General features: G+C 41.1%; 2 protein-coding genes across 5 annotated transcripts in view; one reads left to right on the forward strand and one right to left on the reverse strand.

Annotated features, from left to right (window-relative positions):
• Nucleotides 1-18,664, forward strand: part of LOC144207425 (uncharacterized) — a 186,604-nt gene that overhangs the window by 84,190 nt on the left and 83,750 nt on the right. The window contains exon 11 of the mRNA XM_077732902.1: nt 8,365-8,411. Within this exon, the coding sequence (XP_077589028.1) occupies nt 8,365-8,411 (47 nt within the window). The remainder of the gene's footprint in view (nt 1-8,364; nt 8,412-18,664) is intronic.
• pcdh19 (protocadherin 19) overlaps nt 1-18,664 on the reverse strand; it is a 49,623-nt gene that overhangs the window by 3,060 nt on the left and 27,899 nt on the right. For all 4 annotated transcript variants that reach the window (XM_077732894.1, XM_077732895.1, XM_077732892.1 and 1 more), the window contains exon 4: nt 16,381-16,553. In XM_077732894.1, coding sequence (XP_077589020.1) covers nt 16,381-16,553 — 173 coding nt within the window. The remainder of the gene's footprint in view (nt 1-16,380; nt 16,554-18,664) is intronic.

Raw genomic sequence — 18,664 nt, forward strand, 5'->3', positions numbered from 1 at the left:
TAAAATCATGTTTTACGCTGTACTGAATATGAGATTTGTATGCAGTCTATATAGATACACTTGCTCCAGCTGTTTATCTTGAAAAAGCGAAGGACTTCCAAAGGAGCTCTTACAACAAAGGTGTCATGCTCTCCTGACGTCTGCAGACTAAATTACCTCATAGGATTGATTACAAAATGTTGGCCACAGTTCGCCTTTTAAAGATGATTGAGCTCCATAATAGATGACAATATGTCCTCTCTAGTGGGCTGTGGTGGGGTGTCCCGCCACATAGATATGCGCTGACACATTTTTTGAGCTCACTTTGCACATTGAGCTCAAGCCAACTCCATTTACAGCTGCCCAAGGTGACAAGAGAGGATCTCATTGGGTTGTTTGCCATCGACCCAAATGCATACAATTATATCTAGCAATCGCAGCCTGACGGATCACCTAATTAAAATTATTAATGATCTGTTTTTCTTCCTTTGTTATTCGCACCTCAGAAGAGGCTCTGGGGATCAATAGTTGAGAATTGGAGATATTGTTGAGACCGTTTGCTTCCGACCATCCTATTAAATAACCTTCCAATCAAAAACAAGACTGGGAAGTATGCCACTTCATCCTCAAAAAAAGACAGCGAGTTTAGAAAATTAAATTTCTTTTGCACAAATTGCGCTCTTATATTTGCATGGATGCTGATTGCTACCGCTCCACTGGTGGCAATCAAGTAGACTGGAGGAACGAAGCTGAGGTTAATAATGGGAGATTCAATCAGAACAAAATAACGCAATCACTGCCAAAAAGTCTTTCTAGTGTTACTTAAACTACAATAGTGGTTGATTCCTAAAAGCTTGATCAGTCGGGGGTTTTAATTGGCTACCTGTCCTAAAAAGGTTGTGCTCCAGTCATGGTTGGTGTTAACTTAGCTTTTGGGCTTTTCAGGTGGGAATGGTATACCGTAGGATGTTTAAATGGGTTATGATTACAGATAAATGTCTTTCAGACTTTGACACAAAGTATATTGAAAATATCGTAGTCTTTTCCTCAAATCTCTGACATCAACTTCACCTTTCTTCTTCTTCATTCTTTAAACACATCAAATGTCTCTATGGAAAGTCTCCTGTAACACGAATGACAAAATAAATCGTGCAGATGATGTATGATTTTCAAGCTTTTTACTGATTAATGCTGCCGAGTATTTCCATTTTTTTTTCTGTCTATAGCCTGAGGCAATTTGAAAAGCGTGAAAAGCCTTTGGGGCACAACGAAACACACTCAAGTTGTAAGCTTAGTTTAGCACGGAATGCGTTTCCTAATGAATCTTTTGTTATTTAACCACCTACCCCGCCACCTCAGTTCCTTTTGGGTCTCGGAGAGAGCAACCCGGGTTGTAAATGGCATTGTTGTGCAAAGCATGTGCCATTGACACACACATCCTGGCTCTGCATAGAGCTACATAAAACATGGAAGTTGGTCTAAAGAGCGGTAACAAATTGAAGAGGCAGGATTTAAATGAAAAATGTGCAACTGACAAAGCACAATCAGTTCCTATTTTCCCTCCCCCAAAAATATCATTGGAGAAAAATAACACGATTCATGCTCAACTTGGCGAGTAGCAATGGCAGTGGAGCCACCTCCTTAGTTTTTTCCCCTTTCACGGTGCATTAAAATATCTTATATAACGCAAGTAAGTTCTAAGAAATCTGCAATTGTCCAAAGAACAGATAAAAAATGACTACTAACTTCATTGTGATCGCCAATGGGTGGAGTGATTCTTTTCTTAGTGCCAATTATTATTAAAATAAGACAAAGCATTTTGTGTAAAAATCAAGGCATTCCGTTTTTAAGTATAATGCAAAGGATTTATACAGCCTTTCCAAATCTGCTTTAGAAGAAAGAGGTCCAGTACAGGGAAGATTAAGACAGAGTGGGAAATATGCCCCCAGTGTTTAATAAAGTCAGACAAATGTACTACGACGCCATCAGTACCACCATAAGAAATGTCTAAATACCAATTGTAACATTAACATTTTTAATGCTGACAAGCAAAACCACAGTCCCAGCTATTTATTTCTCGTAGTTTGTCACCATGCTCATTAAATTCTGAGCTTACCAATGTCTGATGAAGACATCCTAACTTCCTGGCACCAAGAATTAAGGAATCCCTCAACTCGACAAGCTCATCGCTAAATTTGCTGTCGCCTCATGCGCCGCTCATAATGATCCCTTCTTGTCATACAGCTGGGGGGTGATGTTTGTGTGTGGCTAATGGAGGAAACAGGGGGGGTTCTGGGAAAAGAGTAAAAATCCTCCCTGATGGGAAAAACGGGAGAAGTGTTCACTGTCAGGAGGAGCTCATCAAAGAAACTGAGTTTTGGCAAGTGATTTTGTATCTGTTTCAGTTAACATACTCAAAGATCTTCCACAGTAATGTAAGCCTATTCATTCAGAAGGTCTACTTATGAAATTAATTCGTTCCAGAAGGGAGTTCGTAACTTGGATTTTTCGTGAGTAGAAGCCTATTTTACATTGAATTAATAACTTTAATGTTTTACTAGAATCTTCGAAAAAGGCTTTCCCATTTTTTGTAATCTGAATATTTCTTAATAGAGAAGTATTCATATGTAGAGGTAACATTGTAATCCACAAGACAATTGGCTGAAAGAATGATGCCAGTTTAATGTCTGCCATCAAAAAATAATTAATGCAAGGTGAACCTGAAACCACATTCTGGTATGGTAATGGATATTACTGAAATAAAGCTCCCCATTTGGCTTCCCAATTAAATTTCTGTACTGTACACTTTGCACTAGGACTTATGGTGTCAGTGCGATGTGCGTGTCACATGAAAATAGTTTTTCTGACAGGCAGAAATGTTGATGGCATGGTGATGTTGGTACAATAAAAGGGAATAATTAAGAGCAATTTATGTCTGATATATGTGCTGCCAAAGAAGTAAGTGACGCTTAGCTTTGATGTGCCACTTGTTCATTATACTGTTGCAGCCTTTGAAATTAAACACTCAACTAAATGGTTTGACAGATATGTCAAGGTATTTGAAAAGATGGTTTGACTGAGTCGAAAAAAAAAGCTACTTTGTCAACAGGTGTTGTCAAAATCATCGAGCTAACTGGCCTACATTATTCTATTTCTGACTGAAGTCACTTGGTTATCTTATTATTTCTACTTTGTTTTAGAGGGAGTGTCTTGCAGGGCTTGTAGTTGTTATGAGGACAACATGGCAACCACCACTCGCTGCCATGTCTGCATGAAAAGGCTAAAATTTACTGCTCGACAGAATCCACTCTCTGTTCTCATCACGCCGCCGCATTGTATCTTTGACAGTGAAATGGCTGTTTTGTAATTGCACTCCGTATTAATTTTCCATTCTGGCAGCCACGCGCCAAAGATTGATTAAATCCAAATTGCTACTACAGGGCCTTGATGAAGCTGTTGCCACATAACTGGATAAAAAGTACCAGAAGAGCCCCTGTGTTGGCTCCAGCTGTATAGTAGCAGAAGAGCGCTATTTCATTTGGGGAGAAAGTGCGCACTAATCAGTCGCAGTACAGCGGCGGGCGGACGGGTGCTATGACCGGCTGAGTTTCGGACAAGTAGCCTCGGCAACCACTCACCCGGGAACGTGCAAGTCTTGCTGTCATCCCAGCGAGCCAATTCACTGTGTGTGCCATAAATCAGCCCTCAGGCTTGGCTCCGGCGGGAGCGGCAAGATGGAGTGTGATGGTCTTGTTTTTACAAACAGTAGAGGGGCACCCTTACTACGTTGGGCAAGCTATTACTCTCTGCGCAGTACCGAGCCCTATTCTTCCAACCCCCTTCACCCCCACAGTACCTGTTTCATTCATGTGAAGCTTAGTCCATCACCAACACAAGCATAACTCTCTGAATTCATCCCTTGCAGCTTTGCTGCCAAAATCCATCCTTTATATGTCTCCTCCTCCTGTCCTCCCCTTTCATTTTATCAGCGCTCTTGTCTGACGTACATTGCTGTAATTAAATCCGTCTCACATACAAAGTTCTTCTCATTTCTGGCGAGAAAGTCAAATATCAATTGTGAAAGAAATTGGAATCGCTAGGCCGTCTCGTTAGCGCCTTGATTCGTACGACGAAGGCGGGGCTTCACGTGGTTCTCGTTTCGCACATGCTCGCCAGACAATTTATGAAGAACAGATTTAACGTCGAATCCATCAAGCGGACAGATGTCTGACAGCCTGTCACTTGCCACACACATTTCTTTGCCCCTCCCCATGGCTATTTCAATATGTCACTTCAACTTAATTCAAGGATATACATGCATAGCATGCATTCCATAGCTGCTCTTCTCCGATTGACAAAAATGGCTGTGAGGCACTCCAGGTTTTGACCTTGGTCGGCACAATCTATAGCCAGCAGGTTCTTTTGTGAAAAATGAATTCCCTAACCCGTGTTAACAAATAATGCACTCGCATCTAAATTGGTACAACCGGCAGCTGTTTAACAGCTGTGTAACCGGGGGAAGGTGGGTGGAACAAACACCCAACCATGGACATGCTGTTAATAAATCATACTATCATCATTAGGTTCAAAAGGTAGGACCGTTGGCTATTGAACTGTTGTGTTAAGTACAAATCAAATGTTGTTGTGGGTGGTCCATTACTTTACACTATTGTACATGGATGAATGCAATACCACAGGTCTGAAGTAGCTTTTGTCCTTTTTCCCCATGTTTGTAATTTAATAACAATCAAAGCAAATCTATAAAAGTAACCCGAATAGTGTGTTATTGTTATTTGAATATAGAAAATGAGGTTCATCCTGGACTACTTACCAGCCAATCGCACGGCATATATTGGCAAACAATACCTTTAATTGAGAACATTTCTTAGTAAGGAAACTGGGACATGCTAATCAACACACTGCCTTGGTTATTGATAACATTTCTAAAAATATAGCATTTAATTTTATCAAATAAAATTCAAATTAAACATATTGTTAGATTTACTGACTTTGGAATAAAAAGAAATACATGTATGGAATGTAGAATAATTCAGAAGTTGTTTATTTCTCTTAAATTGGAATGATTGCAGTAATAATAAATGCCTAATTTCCTTAATGTATGGACATTGGTCCGGCTTGACATCATCATGTAATATCTTTCTGTAGCTTGTTCTGTAGTGCAATACAGGACACTGCAAATTGTGGTCTCTGCTACAATAGCACAGCACCCTTTTCCAATTGTCAGCGTTTCCATATTGTCTCACTTAACGTAAGCGTCACAATTAACCTATGGTCTCGCTCTGTTAAACCATGCCAAGAAAAACAACACGCCCCCTAAAACTCAGACAGCAGGCTACTGGTACTCCAGCTGTGCACCTGCCAACCCCACAATGACATTGCAGAGCAATCTGTTGTCTATGCATATAAGATAAAATTATTTAACCCATCTTTTACTCGAGGGCATCTTTGAATATGACCAAAAGGAATAACGAGATTCAGTGTTTAAGCCTTGTGGAGTTCACAAGTTAATTTGCTTCTGAACTCCATGTCTGAAAGGAAGTATAAAGGAGCGCTAAAAGCAGATTTTTAAATGACATCGGTGGTCAAAGCATTAGAATGGAGGTAAATCCAAGAAGCAAGCTGCTAGATGGATTTTGATCTCTTGTTAAAATGTATGTTTCATATTCAGATAACGTTGTCATTCTATATAAATGGTAACATGTCGTCTGCAAACAGATTGTTTCTGGCAATGCGGTTCCCAAACATTTACTTGCTTCTGCACCTGCCCAGCCTCAAGAACAGTAAATACAATAAAGATCTCTTCTTTGTTTAGATCGTTGCTTCATTTTGCAACACAAAACTGCAGTGCCACTTTAAACATGTCTGCATTTCAAACCAGAACAGCGCAGCAAAAATCTGAATTCCTTTTCTGTTTCTGTCTCCTTTCCTCTTTCTCTCTGCTTCCAACTTGCCTCAAAAAGTGGTCTTACATAATTAATACAATGTGCCTTCTCATTCAGTCACATTCACTTTGTGTCAGGCAGGACTGCGTGTTTAATATTCCATTTTATCATGTCACCGAGCTCCGGTGAGATACCGGCTCTCTCATTTCCCCCCTCTACCTTCCGCTTCTTCTTTCCTCCCCCGTCTCTTGAAAAGTCTCTTCGAGGTAATTTTAACAACCTCTGGAAGTAGGACATTGTAATACGGTGAGTGGCAGTATGAGGTATGAGGGGCAGCTTGAGCTCAGTGAGCTGAAAGACACATAATGACACGGAGTAGGTCAAATTGGGTTAGCTACCAAAGCTGAGAAAGACAATGTCTCAAGGAACCAGATGCAACCAGTGCATGAACATGTACAGTTGGACCATTTAAAGGCACGACTTGTACAATCCCAATCTTCTGGATTTTTCTGGTCCATGATGTGTCATCATCTGGGATCAATTAGCCACCTACTACCATTACATCTGGAAATATCTGGAATAGACGATGGCATTCAGAAACTTAGACTGATAAACTACTGCAAGTTTAAATAATCCGGTTCAGGCTCAAAAATCTATAGAATTCTTATAAAAGCAATAGCATGATACCATTAACAAATGAGACTGGTCATGGACATCATCAATAACTCAAGACTTGGAGTGTATACACTTCACAGTCTGAATGGAGAACCTTTTTTTGTGCTGCAGTGAGCAGTATTTTTTTCCACAAACAGACTGCTTGTCTGTTTCCAGCTCGACATTATTCACCACGGCGAGAGCCGCTCCATGACACCACTTAATATGAGTCAGAATCAATAGCCTTAGCATTACCACCTGCAAACCCGTACTTCAATCTACAGTGTGTGAGTCTGCGAAGATATCTGCGCATGTGCAAGGGAAGGAAGAGGAATGGCGGGCCGCATGAGACTGGTCCACAGGCAGGAGAACTAATGGGCACATCGTTTTTAATTTAAGTTACATATATAAGGACGATGGCGGGGATCTGACACAGTGGACATAATTGGATTTTCCCGCTTGTGCCCACTCGTAATAACGTGCTGAGCTGTGATGCGCCGACGTCCTTATGCGTGGCGATGTGTGGGCAATGGCGGGGGGGGTTGGTTGGCTTGATGCTAGGTGCAGCAGAGTGGAAGTGGCAGGTGTCAAAGATCCATTTCCCACCATCCACTTTTCTCGGAAGAGGGTGCCTATAAAGCGACCGTCTTCCTGGGCTTAGAGCACGCAGGGTGGATTTTCCAAAATGCAATATGGCTGAACCAATGTCAAGGAATGAAAAGGTAATGCCTGCTTTATTTATTCCCTGATGCAAATGGGAGCAGAGTTGGAGTCCACAACACACAAAAGCCCACCGCTCCCCCCACGGTGCTGATCCTAGACGAAGGGGTAGTGCAGAGAGTGCGCCTCCCTGTCCTCTTCATGCATTTTGGCCTCGTCTTTAACGAGCGCAGCATGAGAAGAGGCACATCATTAAATAGAGCCCCTCTGAGACTTGCCTGTCTGCCATTAAACTTAACAGCCAACCTCTCCCATTACCTTTTATCCTTCCCTTTAAGAGGCAAGGGACAGAAAGGCTTTGAAAAGTCAAATTTGGCCACCATCGATTAAGTCAGTTGCTTAGTTATATGAAAGGAAGGACAATAATAATGTTTTGGGGTTTTTCACCCTCTAGCTCTTAGTCTCATACTGTAAATAACCAGCAACTGATCTGCCTGATATTACATGAATGTGATAATTATGCTAATATTCTGAAAGATTTGCCGCAAGGAAATCTATTTGGTACAAATGGCTTTTGTGAATAATGTTGTTAATGTTGATTAATTCACTTAATTTGCTTATGCTACACCGCTGGCCATCTTGCAGAAGAAACATCAACGCACCGACCGCGATTTGCTGCTGACCTTTTTTCACGCTCAAGTAGGCGGAAAAATACGCAGAAATAGCACATAGGGCATCGCGTTTCAGAGTGACAACTGGTAGAAATGACCAAGTCACTGTTAGAAACATGCAAATGATATAGATCATTTTAAAGTTTAATACATACTTAACATTATTTCTATAATTTTCCATTCATTGGAATTTTCTTTTATTTGTTTGCATTTTATCTTTGGATTGTTAAATCACTTTCATTTATGTGTTCTTGGATGAGTGTAGTGTTGATAATTTAGAAATACACGTCGAATAGATTTTTATTAGTCTTAATTTGAGAGAATTTAACACATTAATTCAAAAGTGAAAAGAAAAAACACATTTTAAATTATTTTGATGTTGCTTGATCTGTCTTTGTGATTGTCCATTTATTTTACCTGTTATTCATTTCTTCATTGTGACATAATTCCTCTGTTTACTTGCTGTTCTGATTGTAGATTATTTTCTTGTGTTTTAGGTTCATTTTTGCCTCATTCCTCGCCCCAAGTTGCTTCCTCCTTACCAGTAAGTCTATTTTCATTTTTTTCTAAGTTTGAATCTTTGATTTTGGGGGTATTTAGTCCATTGAGTAAAAAATAGGATACTTTGTCTGGCGCCTGCTCCCCTACCTTTTATCTGTACGTCCTAAGTCCACTTTCAAGGCCTTGCAAGTAGTCAACATCAAGGTCTACTGAACAGCCCTGACCAAGAAAAAATAAGTTCAAACTCATCAATAGTTGATATCACAAGTCACTTGCTGAGCTGCTTGCTGCTGAGACTGAATGTCGAATTAGAGAGTGGCACACCGAGGTCACCTGAGGGACAGTGAAAGAGCAGCCAGGCTCATTGCTGAATGAAAGACGCTCATGATTCGTATAGCTTCGTATAGCTTGCCTTTAACTTCCCATTTAGGTCTGCAGGTCAACACTTAATTCCTAAATCAATATCAAATGATTATTGAATAATCATGAGATGGCGAAAATTTAAGGGTACCTTCTGTTCATGTTGCAACATATGGTCAGTTGAGATTTGGGAAGGCTAATATGTTATTTGCATATTTAAAATGAATTCTTCGTAAGCATGGTCTAAGATATTTGTATATTTTTATACAAATATTTACTCGTATGGCCGCATGTTGACTGTCAAACGAATTTGGATTATGTCACCAATGGAGGCCTCATTTGGGAATGTTTGTAGTAAAACTAGAGTATTTCTGACTGCCAAAGAAAAATGAAACATTTGTTTCCAACATTTTTTGTATTTTAGCATATTTTTCGGATGGTTTTTGCTATCCTACTTGTGCCAAGATTTGCAAGCAACATTGTTTAACAGAATAAGTATGCCTGTGTGTAGCAAACCATTGATTGCTTAGTGTTCAAACAGTTTTGCCTTGCAGTTTTGCCGTCACCTATGCCTTAACACCATAATTGAATGTGTCATAATCTTCATTTTGTTCCACCACGTCCCTGAGTCTCCTCTCAGCTATGTTTTTTTTTCTCCCCCTCCTGATACTGAGAAGTAAACACGAGACGTGGTTCTCATCCAGTGTTAGCCTGTCTCGACTGAGGCATTTTTTTCCACTCCCTACTGAAACGTTTGCAGTGAAAAACTCGTATTTGCTACACCGTGTTCCACTCAAGCTACGTTGTATCAATGTAATGGACAGATGAGATAGAAAAGGCTGAAATGGATTAATGGAGATAGAGCTATAGTTTTTCCCACGGAAAGGGAAAAGAAGTAAGAGGGGTTAAAAATGCTTCCTCCTTCTCACCCTTCCCTCGTCGGCCCAGCTGCACTGATAAGCGTCTCTTTGTATTCCGGATAGAAAAGTGTGAGCTACAATGTACTTGGCGCTCCTGATTATTCCCACTGATTTAAAGAGTGTTTAATTTAAATTCTTAGGAGATAAAACACCTGCTTTCTCTGGGTTTAAGTGTACATGTGGATGGGCTTCTGGCATGCTAATATCTAATACCGCCTTCTTCATCTCTGCTTCATGACTTCACGATGAGCGCCCCTAAGAGTGAGTCAGTGCTCCAGGTAATGGAGCTGATTATAGCCGACTGGGCCGCTGGCCAGCAGCCTAGAGGGAGCGGAGACCGCCCAGTCAGTGTCTCATATCCTGGGATCCCTGTAATACAAGCCCGGCTTGGCAGTCTCCTGACGGCCATCCTACCACTGGCGGTTTTTCTTCGGTCCATGTGTATATCGTTGGTGTGTGTCTTCATATCAGCTTATTTACTCTGCCAGGAACAATAATGCCAGGAGTCCTTTGTGACTGGTTCCAGCTCAGCACCACCTCAAAAGTGAAACTAACTGCTATTTTTCTGTCCTTGGGGGAAGTGTTTGTTGCAGTCTAGTCCAGACTAGCAGTCCCACCCCATTTTGAGCTGTGGATCCATTTCATATGAGGACTCGCTAATATGTTGAATGTTTTTTTTAAATCATTTGCCATCCGAATATGGGAGACACCCTCGGTGTGTTATTCATTACAGTTTACCCTTTAATTTTGTTTTTGTCTCCTTCATTGTAGATAGTACAGCTTCATGATGGACTTATTTATAATAATTAGAATTACCATATTTATAGGATAGTTTGGCTGCTTCTGTAGTGTGATTTATAAAATGGTACTGTGCTACTTGTACTGTGATTTTCATGTTGGGTCAAAAGAACTTGAGACGAATAGCAAAATAGAAATTAGAGGACCATGACTAGGTTGTCACATTTCTATCATAGTGATCATATCATTTTTAATGTGGCATTTGATTGTGGACAGCATAGTTGGGAGAACAATTTAATGTTGGAGTCACTGTAAATAGTGCGTGAATTAACCACAGTGTCCCTTATAGAAGAGAGGAGTCAAATGGTTTAACTGTATTTTCAGATTAGGCTGGTGTATTTTGTAGCCCGGTCCTGTGACATAAACAAATGGTGAGCTAACACCGGCTCATGACCGGCGTGTGTGCAGATAGCAAGTAAATAAAGCATAGTAGGGCACAACCCGCCATCTTAACTACTACTTATGCTGAAGGTGCATCATGCAGATCATGTAAATTGCCGTGCACTGGCAGTGAACATTGCTCTCCACCAATGACCCGGAGTAATGCAATCGTCTGTGCAGAGGACTCCGTCAGAAGGGGAGGAAGGGGTATCTCTGAATTTTCTTGAAGGTGGAAAAATATACCCAGCATGATTTTTAGATTTATATGATAGCTGTACACTCAATTTTGAATCGATCCGATATGCTTGGGGCTGTTTATTGCTACTTTTCTACTGGGGGGGCAATGAGAAAATATCAAATACATTTCCATTAGGACATACAAAAATGGATGAGTTCGATCATGTGGAGGTTTAAAAAAAAAAGGCATTTAGTTTGTCACGTTGTGAGAAGGCTTTAAAAATACTGCATTTCTCGTTCTACAGTTTGTAGTATTTCGCCATTTCCTCATTTCTATGTGATTAACCTTTGAAAATAGACTATCTGACTCTGTGCAGTGTTTGTGCACGGCCCGTTTTAACATTCTGCTCCTGATCTGATCCGCTTCTGCCCATCAAATTTCAGCCCCTTGCCTGTTTTAATTTACCTCCCTAGCCCCGATCAAGCCTTGTTTCGCCACCTGCCGCTCACCAGGGGCAAACCTCGTTGAGGTGTTTGACAAACAAGTGTGATTCACTCTTTTTATGTGTATATTATTAATACACCTAGCATGCCACGGCATCATGAATAAGCAATGGAGATCCGGTAGCCTATTTTCCCTCTCTCTCTTTCTCTCTCTCTCTCTCTCTCTCTCTCACTCTCACAGCAAACTGAATGTCAGGATTGTGTGGAAAATGAGCTGTCAGCAGAGGGCCCATATAAGACACATCAGACTCATTGTGAGTCGTAGGAAATAATGAACTATTCCCATTTCACTCTGATATGTTCAATACGCTATTCATGACAAGTGCACAGTTTCCTCTTGAGCTGATTAAAACGCACTGGCTGTATTCAGAGGAGATTTGCCAAAATCAGGTGACGCTCTCACCGTGTTACAACGTTCCGTGGTCGAGAGAGTCTAAATTATCAGTTTGTCCCGCAGCAAGAGATGCTTGTACAACTTAAAGCATCATCAAAACGCATCAAGTTTTCTTTAATCTGTTCTCACATCCTTCGACTTATTCCCGCTTGGAATTAAGCAAAGAACGAACAGGAGAAGGAAGGGCGGTGGAGGTTTCTTTTTTTTTTTCTTCTTCTTTTTTTGAAGAATTTGTTGATTTACTTATGCAAGTACAGCAAACAAACACTAGTACCAAGAGACTGCAGCTATATTTAAACATGAAAGCAGCATGCACTCTTGCTTAACATATTTAGATGTGTAAAAACAAAGAATGCAATGGCAGCTTTATTTCCACTGGGTAAAAAATGATGGTCATTTTATTTATTTTTTCCCAGAACCTTATTGTTTTCTGTTACACGGTTTTACTTAGAAAAGTGGAGAAATTTGAATTTTTTAAGTGTAAGCCCTTTTGGTTATCTTAGCGAGGATTCCAAAGTCAAATCAAGTTAGGTATTTTTTTAAATTTTTTAAATAGCTCCAAATGCTAATGACATCATGCAGTGCGGAAGGAAAAATCGGCACTTCTAGATTCATGTAGTGTATGCTCAGCTTAATTCCACTAATTATTCCTCATCGGTTCTTCCAACGATGGAGAAAAAAAGGAAAGTGGAGCACAGATGGACACAGCTTGAAATTCCAATTTATTCCCCTTCAAGTTTAACTCATGCTCTGTGGTGGACTTGGTCTTCCCTAACTCGTATTACACCACCCCACTGCTCTTTGTCACTGTCGGGCATTTCACCTCCAACATTAGATTAAGCAAATCAAAATAGATGGTCCCCGTATGGAGTTTGAATTATGGATGTGATCGTAAAAATATCATCATGCAAGATTTGTTGTTGTTGCTAGGCTTGATTCAATGTTGTAGAACTTTTATTCCCTATGGGAGGGGAAAAAATCACTCTTACCTGTCAGTAATATTGTTTCCTCAGTTTAGTTTTTTTTCATTTCACCCTCACCAGACTGCTTACTTTACACTACGCTCGTCTCTCCATCTCTGTCTTTCTCACACTTCCTGCTCCTCCTCCTCCTCATCTTCCTCTCCCTCCCTTGCTGTCAGCAGAGCCATGCCGCCTCCTATATTCTGACACCTGTCAGCATTTTCTATAGGAGATCACAGAACTGCAAACTAGAAATGTTCCCGTGTTGAATTTAGGGCAAGTTTTGCAGTAGAAACATATGCCTTTTTTTATTTTTTTTACCACCACCACCACCACCACTTCAAATTCAACAGGGATAGAATTGCTCGAGTGGCACAAAGTTTAAGAGAAGACAGAAAATGACATTTTCAATGAGAGTAGGAAGTAGACGCTAGATTCAATTAGGGGCAGTGGGACCCAGTGGATCCTGCTGATGGAAGATGGGAATATAGAGAAAAATCTGAAGCCCACAGAGGGGACTTCCATTCTTGGGTTCCAAGCTTCAGGCAAAAACCCCAACGGGAGATAGTACATTGATGAGAGAAATTCTCCGGAGGTGAGGAATATGTCGAAAATAAGAGGAACGTTCCCGGCGCGATCTAATTGAACATTCTCCGTTTTCCAAGGTGAGGAGAAAAAAAATATTTCTCCACTCCTCACCCCCATTCTCCTACTTTAATAAACTTGAAATAACTGCAAAATCATCCTGTCACACTTGGAAATTTGACAAAACATGGACGTTAATCTCTAAAAAAACAGCGTCTCATCCATATCCTCTAGGAATTAAGAAAAAGAGCTGACAATCAAAGTGAGGGGGGGGGGGAGAAAGATTTAACATGTTAACTGGCTTCTAGCATGACATGGAATTTTCTGCACTGCTAAAGCTCCATTCAGGCAAATCCAATTTTAGCGGGGGGGGGGGGGGGGGGGATAAATTAGTAAAACAGCCCTTGTTCAAAGGTTATGCCATTTCAGGATTTTAACATTTTGGGATTTCTACATATACCAAACCATATCATCAGCCCGAAATGAGCTCCTCTTAAGACTCAATGATCAAGAGAAAATATAATTAGAATTTCTTATGGAAAAGCGGATAAAAGAAATGAACCAAAGTTTAAGTATGGATAAAATAAGAACTGCTCTTTGCACATAAAATGTATAACATTTGTGACAAACAAAGGTAAAGGCTAAAGATGGCTTCACCATTGTCATGGAAAGTGGTGGGGGATTGAATGAGCACAAAGGGGTTCCCTCATAAAAGAACCCCTGCATGTTTATGGGCCGTGGAGGGCCTTTGTCTTGACGTAACTCGTATTCTGGGCAAATAGCACCTTTTGCATGGCACTGGGAATGGTAAAGATTTACATAGTCCGTTAAAGCCCGGGAGTTTAACCCAAGCTCCTTCCTGCTAGCTTTGTTTCTCGGGCCACACCAACACGATAAAACATGACAATAAAAGTGCGTAATGAGGGAACAAATCCTAACCGTTGTCTTTTGTTGGCTGGTGTGCAGTGCCAGTGTCTCCCAATAGTCATCCAGCTGTGTTTAGTGAACAATACGTCTACTTATGATCTCCTTTCTTCTTCAACCAGCATGCAGTAACTGCTACACGCAATCTGTTTTTTTTTTTTAACAAATAAATGCACACGAAGTAAATCCTCGGCCATTTGTTTTCCACGACTAGAATTGTTGTTCTGGCAGTTTGTGGTTAGTTGATATGCCTTTGCGACGATTCCCACTCGCCACTTCCAAGTTATATCATGACTTCCAAAAAAAGAGGCTGAATATTTAGAGTCTTGTTAGGTCTGTTTCATAATCCTATCATCTATAATACTGCTGCACTTTGAAGATAAACTACTTTGTTTGTTGAACACTAACGAGAAATGGAAAGCCTGTTAAAATACTGTAACCTACACTATTATCTCTAATTGTTTTCAACAATTACGTCGCATCAGGGTAGATTCGCGAGTTGTAATGCACCACGATTACATTCATCGTTCATTGTTGATCGAATGTGATGCTGCTGAGAGAAACGTTGACATCCGGCGCGTGTCCCAGCCAAGTTGTTACAAAATATGGGCAATTGGCCAGGGAGGTGGCAGCAGAGTCCATTTGCATGGCTGTCATTAAGTGTGTCCGCTAATGTTATTATTCCCCACTTACACAACACCACTAGCCAATATTGCTCCCAGCTCCATCAACTTTAAGATAGCCTTATTATTCCTTTACATAAAAGCGTATTTTTGTTCTGTCGCACTCATTAAAAATTGATTTTGTATGTGAACAAGGGGGAGAAGAAAAGTGAGGTGCTTATTATGGTTGGGGTTGAAATAACATCACTGAGGGAAGACATACAGTAGCTATTAATAAACCCTTTTTGCTGAGCTTAAAAAGGGAAACGTGGGTCATCCTAAAAAGTTTTCTGCAAGCTTACGCTTCTACACTTATGTCGTTTTTCTAAGAACCTTAAGTAGTTATCAGATGGACGGCAACACCTTTTGCCGAGTACTATAGTACACTCGTTTACTCCATCCTACGTCCTCCTACAGTTTGACTGACAGCCGTTAAGCACCAACACGATCCCTTCCGCTGACTCCTACCAGACAACGGGATATCTTTTTAAACGCTCCGTCAGACATGAAACATCCGCCTTAACTCGCTGGCTAAATGATCCCTCTGAATAATGGATCAAGACTTGTGGATATGTAAAAGTACACCTTTGTGAGTCTAATTGCAACCATGCCAGCTAATGGGGAATTCAGTCTTTATACTCAACATAGCTGCTGTCAATATGAGGTTGCGTCAGTAGGATAGCATCCAGCCTCCCTCTTTTCAGTTGTGATAGGAGATAAAATAACTTGGAGTATGTACTCTAAATAAATATTGGTTCTTTGCCGTAACGTCCAATAGCAATGTTCATTTACATCTATTGAGCAGGAGGTTCACGTAAAGCACGGCAAGGCCAACGATAGTCACAAAATATCAAATGACCATTTTTTTAAATGACTAACACACATTATTGAACACTCAAAGGAACAATATGCCACTATCTCAGCTTCTTCCTGACTTAATTAGTGATATATTAGTGACAAGAATACAAAATGGAACCTTTCATTATCGTGTCTGTCCCCTAGGATGACCTAAAGCAGAGGAGCCCACCCCAGTGAGAATAGACAACAGCCGTTTCTGTTCGGCTCAGTGCCATACAACAAATGTCCAGTCAGGATGTTAGGGACAACTACATATAAACAATATTGCAGGATTGTTACAACAAACTGTCTAATGTGGCCACGAGCCATGTCTTTACTTGAGACAGCTAATACAGTATGTGAGAAACATACTGTGCTCTGTATTCATCTGCTGTGATGTCACATTGTTATGAATCACACTAAAAAAGCAGATTGCATGTATCGAACTGAAAGGGAATACCCGCTTTGGCTAGTTTGTTTGTGTGTAAAGGTACAAACAAGGCCTTACCTTGATCTGGATGTTGGCAAACATTAGGAGGCACAGTCATGTTGAGCATGTCATTGACAGCCGTGTCAACATAGTGTCCTCGCTGGATATCGTGTTCGCTGTCAGTCTGGTCACTCTCTTCGTGGCCGCTGTCCTTTAGACTGTTCCCCTCCAGGTCCTTGAATGTCGACGAACTGCACAAGAGGGGGGCGAGAAGGATGTTGATTAACTGTCACATCACCTTCACTCACATGTTCGCCTTGCCAGTGTCCATATTTTTCTCTGTCAGGCCATTTTTCTCGGTGACCTTCAGCTACCTTTTTTTTTTTCATCAAGGCCACCTCTCTATATTCCAACATAAAGGGCTTTGGACTATTTCTTGGCAAGAATCTCCCCTTGAAATAATCCTGATCTAAAGAGGTTGTATGAATTTCCCCCGGGGGGGAGGACATAGACATTTTGGATGGACGCGACGCCTTCAAGGTCATTGCGAACAAATGGGGAGATGCTCACTTCAATCAGACAAATACTGCAGTAATCAGGAATTCCGGGAAGGAAGATAGATGTCGGAAACGCCAGAGGCATGCAAACGGAGCCTCTGCCTTGTGCTGGGGGCTTGCAGTCAATAAAGGAGGATGGGTGGGTGGGTGAGGGGGGAACAATCAACAGCTGCACAGTAACAGTGTGATTTCCCCTCGTTTGAGTGTCATCTCACTGGAACAAATTCCCATTTATAAACAACACTAAAGAGCAGGGGAATAAATCCACCCGTATATTCTTGGAGGAAGGAGAAAGTATAAAGTCGAAATGAAGGACATTCCAAGGTAGCTGGCCAAACATTCCCCTTTGTGGGGCTGCAGTGGCAGCTAATGCTGACCCTCTGATGTTATCACTGTAATTGCACCTGTCCCTGACTGGGGGGTCTCACCGGGCTCATGGGGGCTTCTTTTGTGAGAATATGCACTTCAGTGCTCTTTGTTTACATAAATGCAGGAAATCTTTGGAGAGGAAATTGTCATAATGGGACTTGAGGGAAGGGGGGGACGCTAAGGACAAACAAAAGAGAGCCAACATTGTCGCAGGCTGCAGGTAACAAAAGGACAATTGTGGAATGAAAAGAGAGCTCTTACAGAATTATTCCAAAGCCAGAGGGAGTTATCTCGACCCCCCCTTGCCAACTTCCTGACCCTCCATTCCCACGTCAATATCCTAATTTTCGACAAACCCGGTGGACTTTTAAGTAGCGTGTGTGCCGCAGAATTCAAAGTTCTCCAGTATCCAAATATGTCCTAAGACTGCAGGTTTCTCTGGGAACTCTGGTTTCCTTCCACATTTATTCATGTTTGACTGGTGAAATGCAGTAGACGCTTTCTTTATTTCTTTTTTTATTATTAGAATCTGAATGGCTGCATGCTGTCATTTACTGGCGACGAGTTCGAGGTATACCCAGCAACTCGGGCAAATTTGAAAAGGCTCCTTCTCACCAGACACGCTCTAAAGAAAATAGATGTGATGCATTTACACTTTCAAATCCTATTTCAGCAGGCACTTTCCTCCCTAGCCAATGTTTATATTCATCATCCTCAAAAATACTCATACTATGAAGGAAGGTAAACCAGGGAAAAATACATATAGGAATTTAGCAGCCTTTTTTCATTGTAGAAAATGAAGACAAAATTCTCAGGAGGAGCAGGTCCTCCTATTTTGCTAGTGGACGATTTTTCTGGAATAAAACCAAATCCAGGATCCATATTTCTGCTCTAATCTTTCACTTTACATCCCATATATCCTTCAGTTCCAGAGCCCCCTAATGAGGACATTCTCCCAATTTTCCTTGTCATTTCGTGGTGTATAAAAAGCCTTATTTCATTCAGGTATGTTTTTGGTGGCCCAAGTTTGTTCACAACTTGGAGGACATTGTTGCCACCAAAGGACTTTTTCTCCATAACAGATCAACCTCCTTGTAATAGCAACAAAGTCAATCTTACAAGGATGAACTGTTTTTTTCTTCAGGATGGCAAAGCACATTCCCATTCCTAAGCTTTTCTTTTGCCCTAAGAGATGACGGATCTTCTGGTCAGTCATGTTTTAAGGCTACTGAAATAAATCCCACAAAAGTATGGCAGGCCTTCTGTCAAGCCTGCGGCCTTTTCAGCCTTTCCTAAGGCAACCATCTCCAATTCAGTGGACAGTCTAAGAAAAAAAGATTTAGAGCTAGCCCTCCGCTGTGTCTCCGGCTGCCATGCTGGATTTTGGAGCCAGCATCTCAGCCAGGTCGAGTAATCCCTCACCTCCTCTGCCACTT

This window comes from Stigmatopora nigra, chromosome 14 (assembly GCF_051989575.1).
Source record: "Stigmatopora nigra isolate UIUO_SnigA chromosome 14, RoL_Snig_1.1, whole genome shotgun sequence".
NCBI lineage: Eukaryota > Metazoa > Chordata > Actinopteri > Syngnathiformes > Syngnathidae > Stigmatopora > Stigmatopora nigra.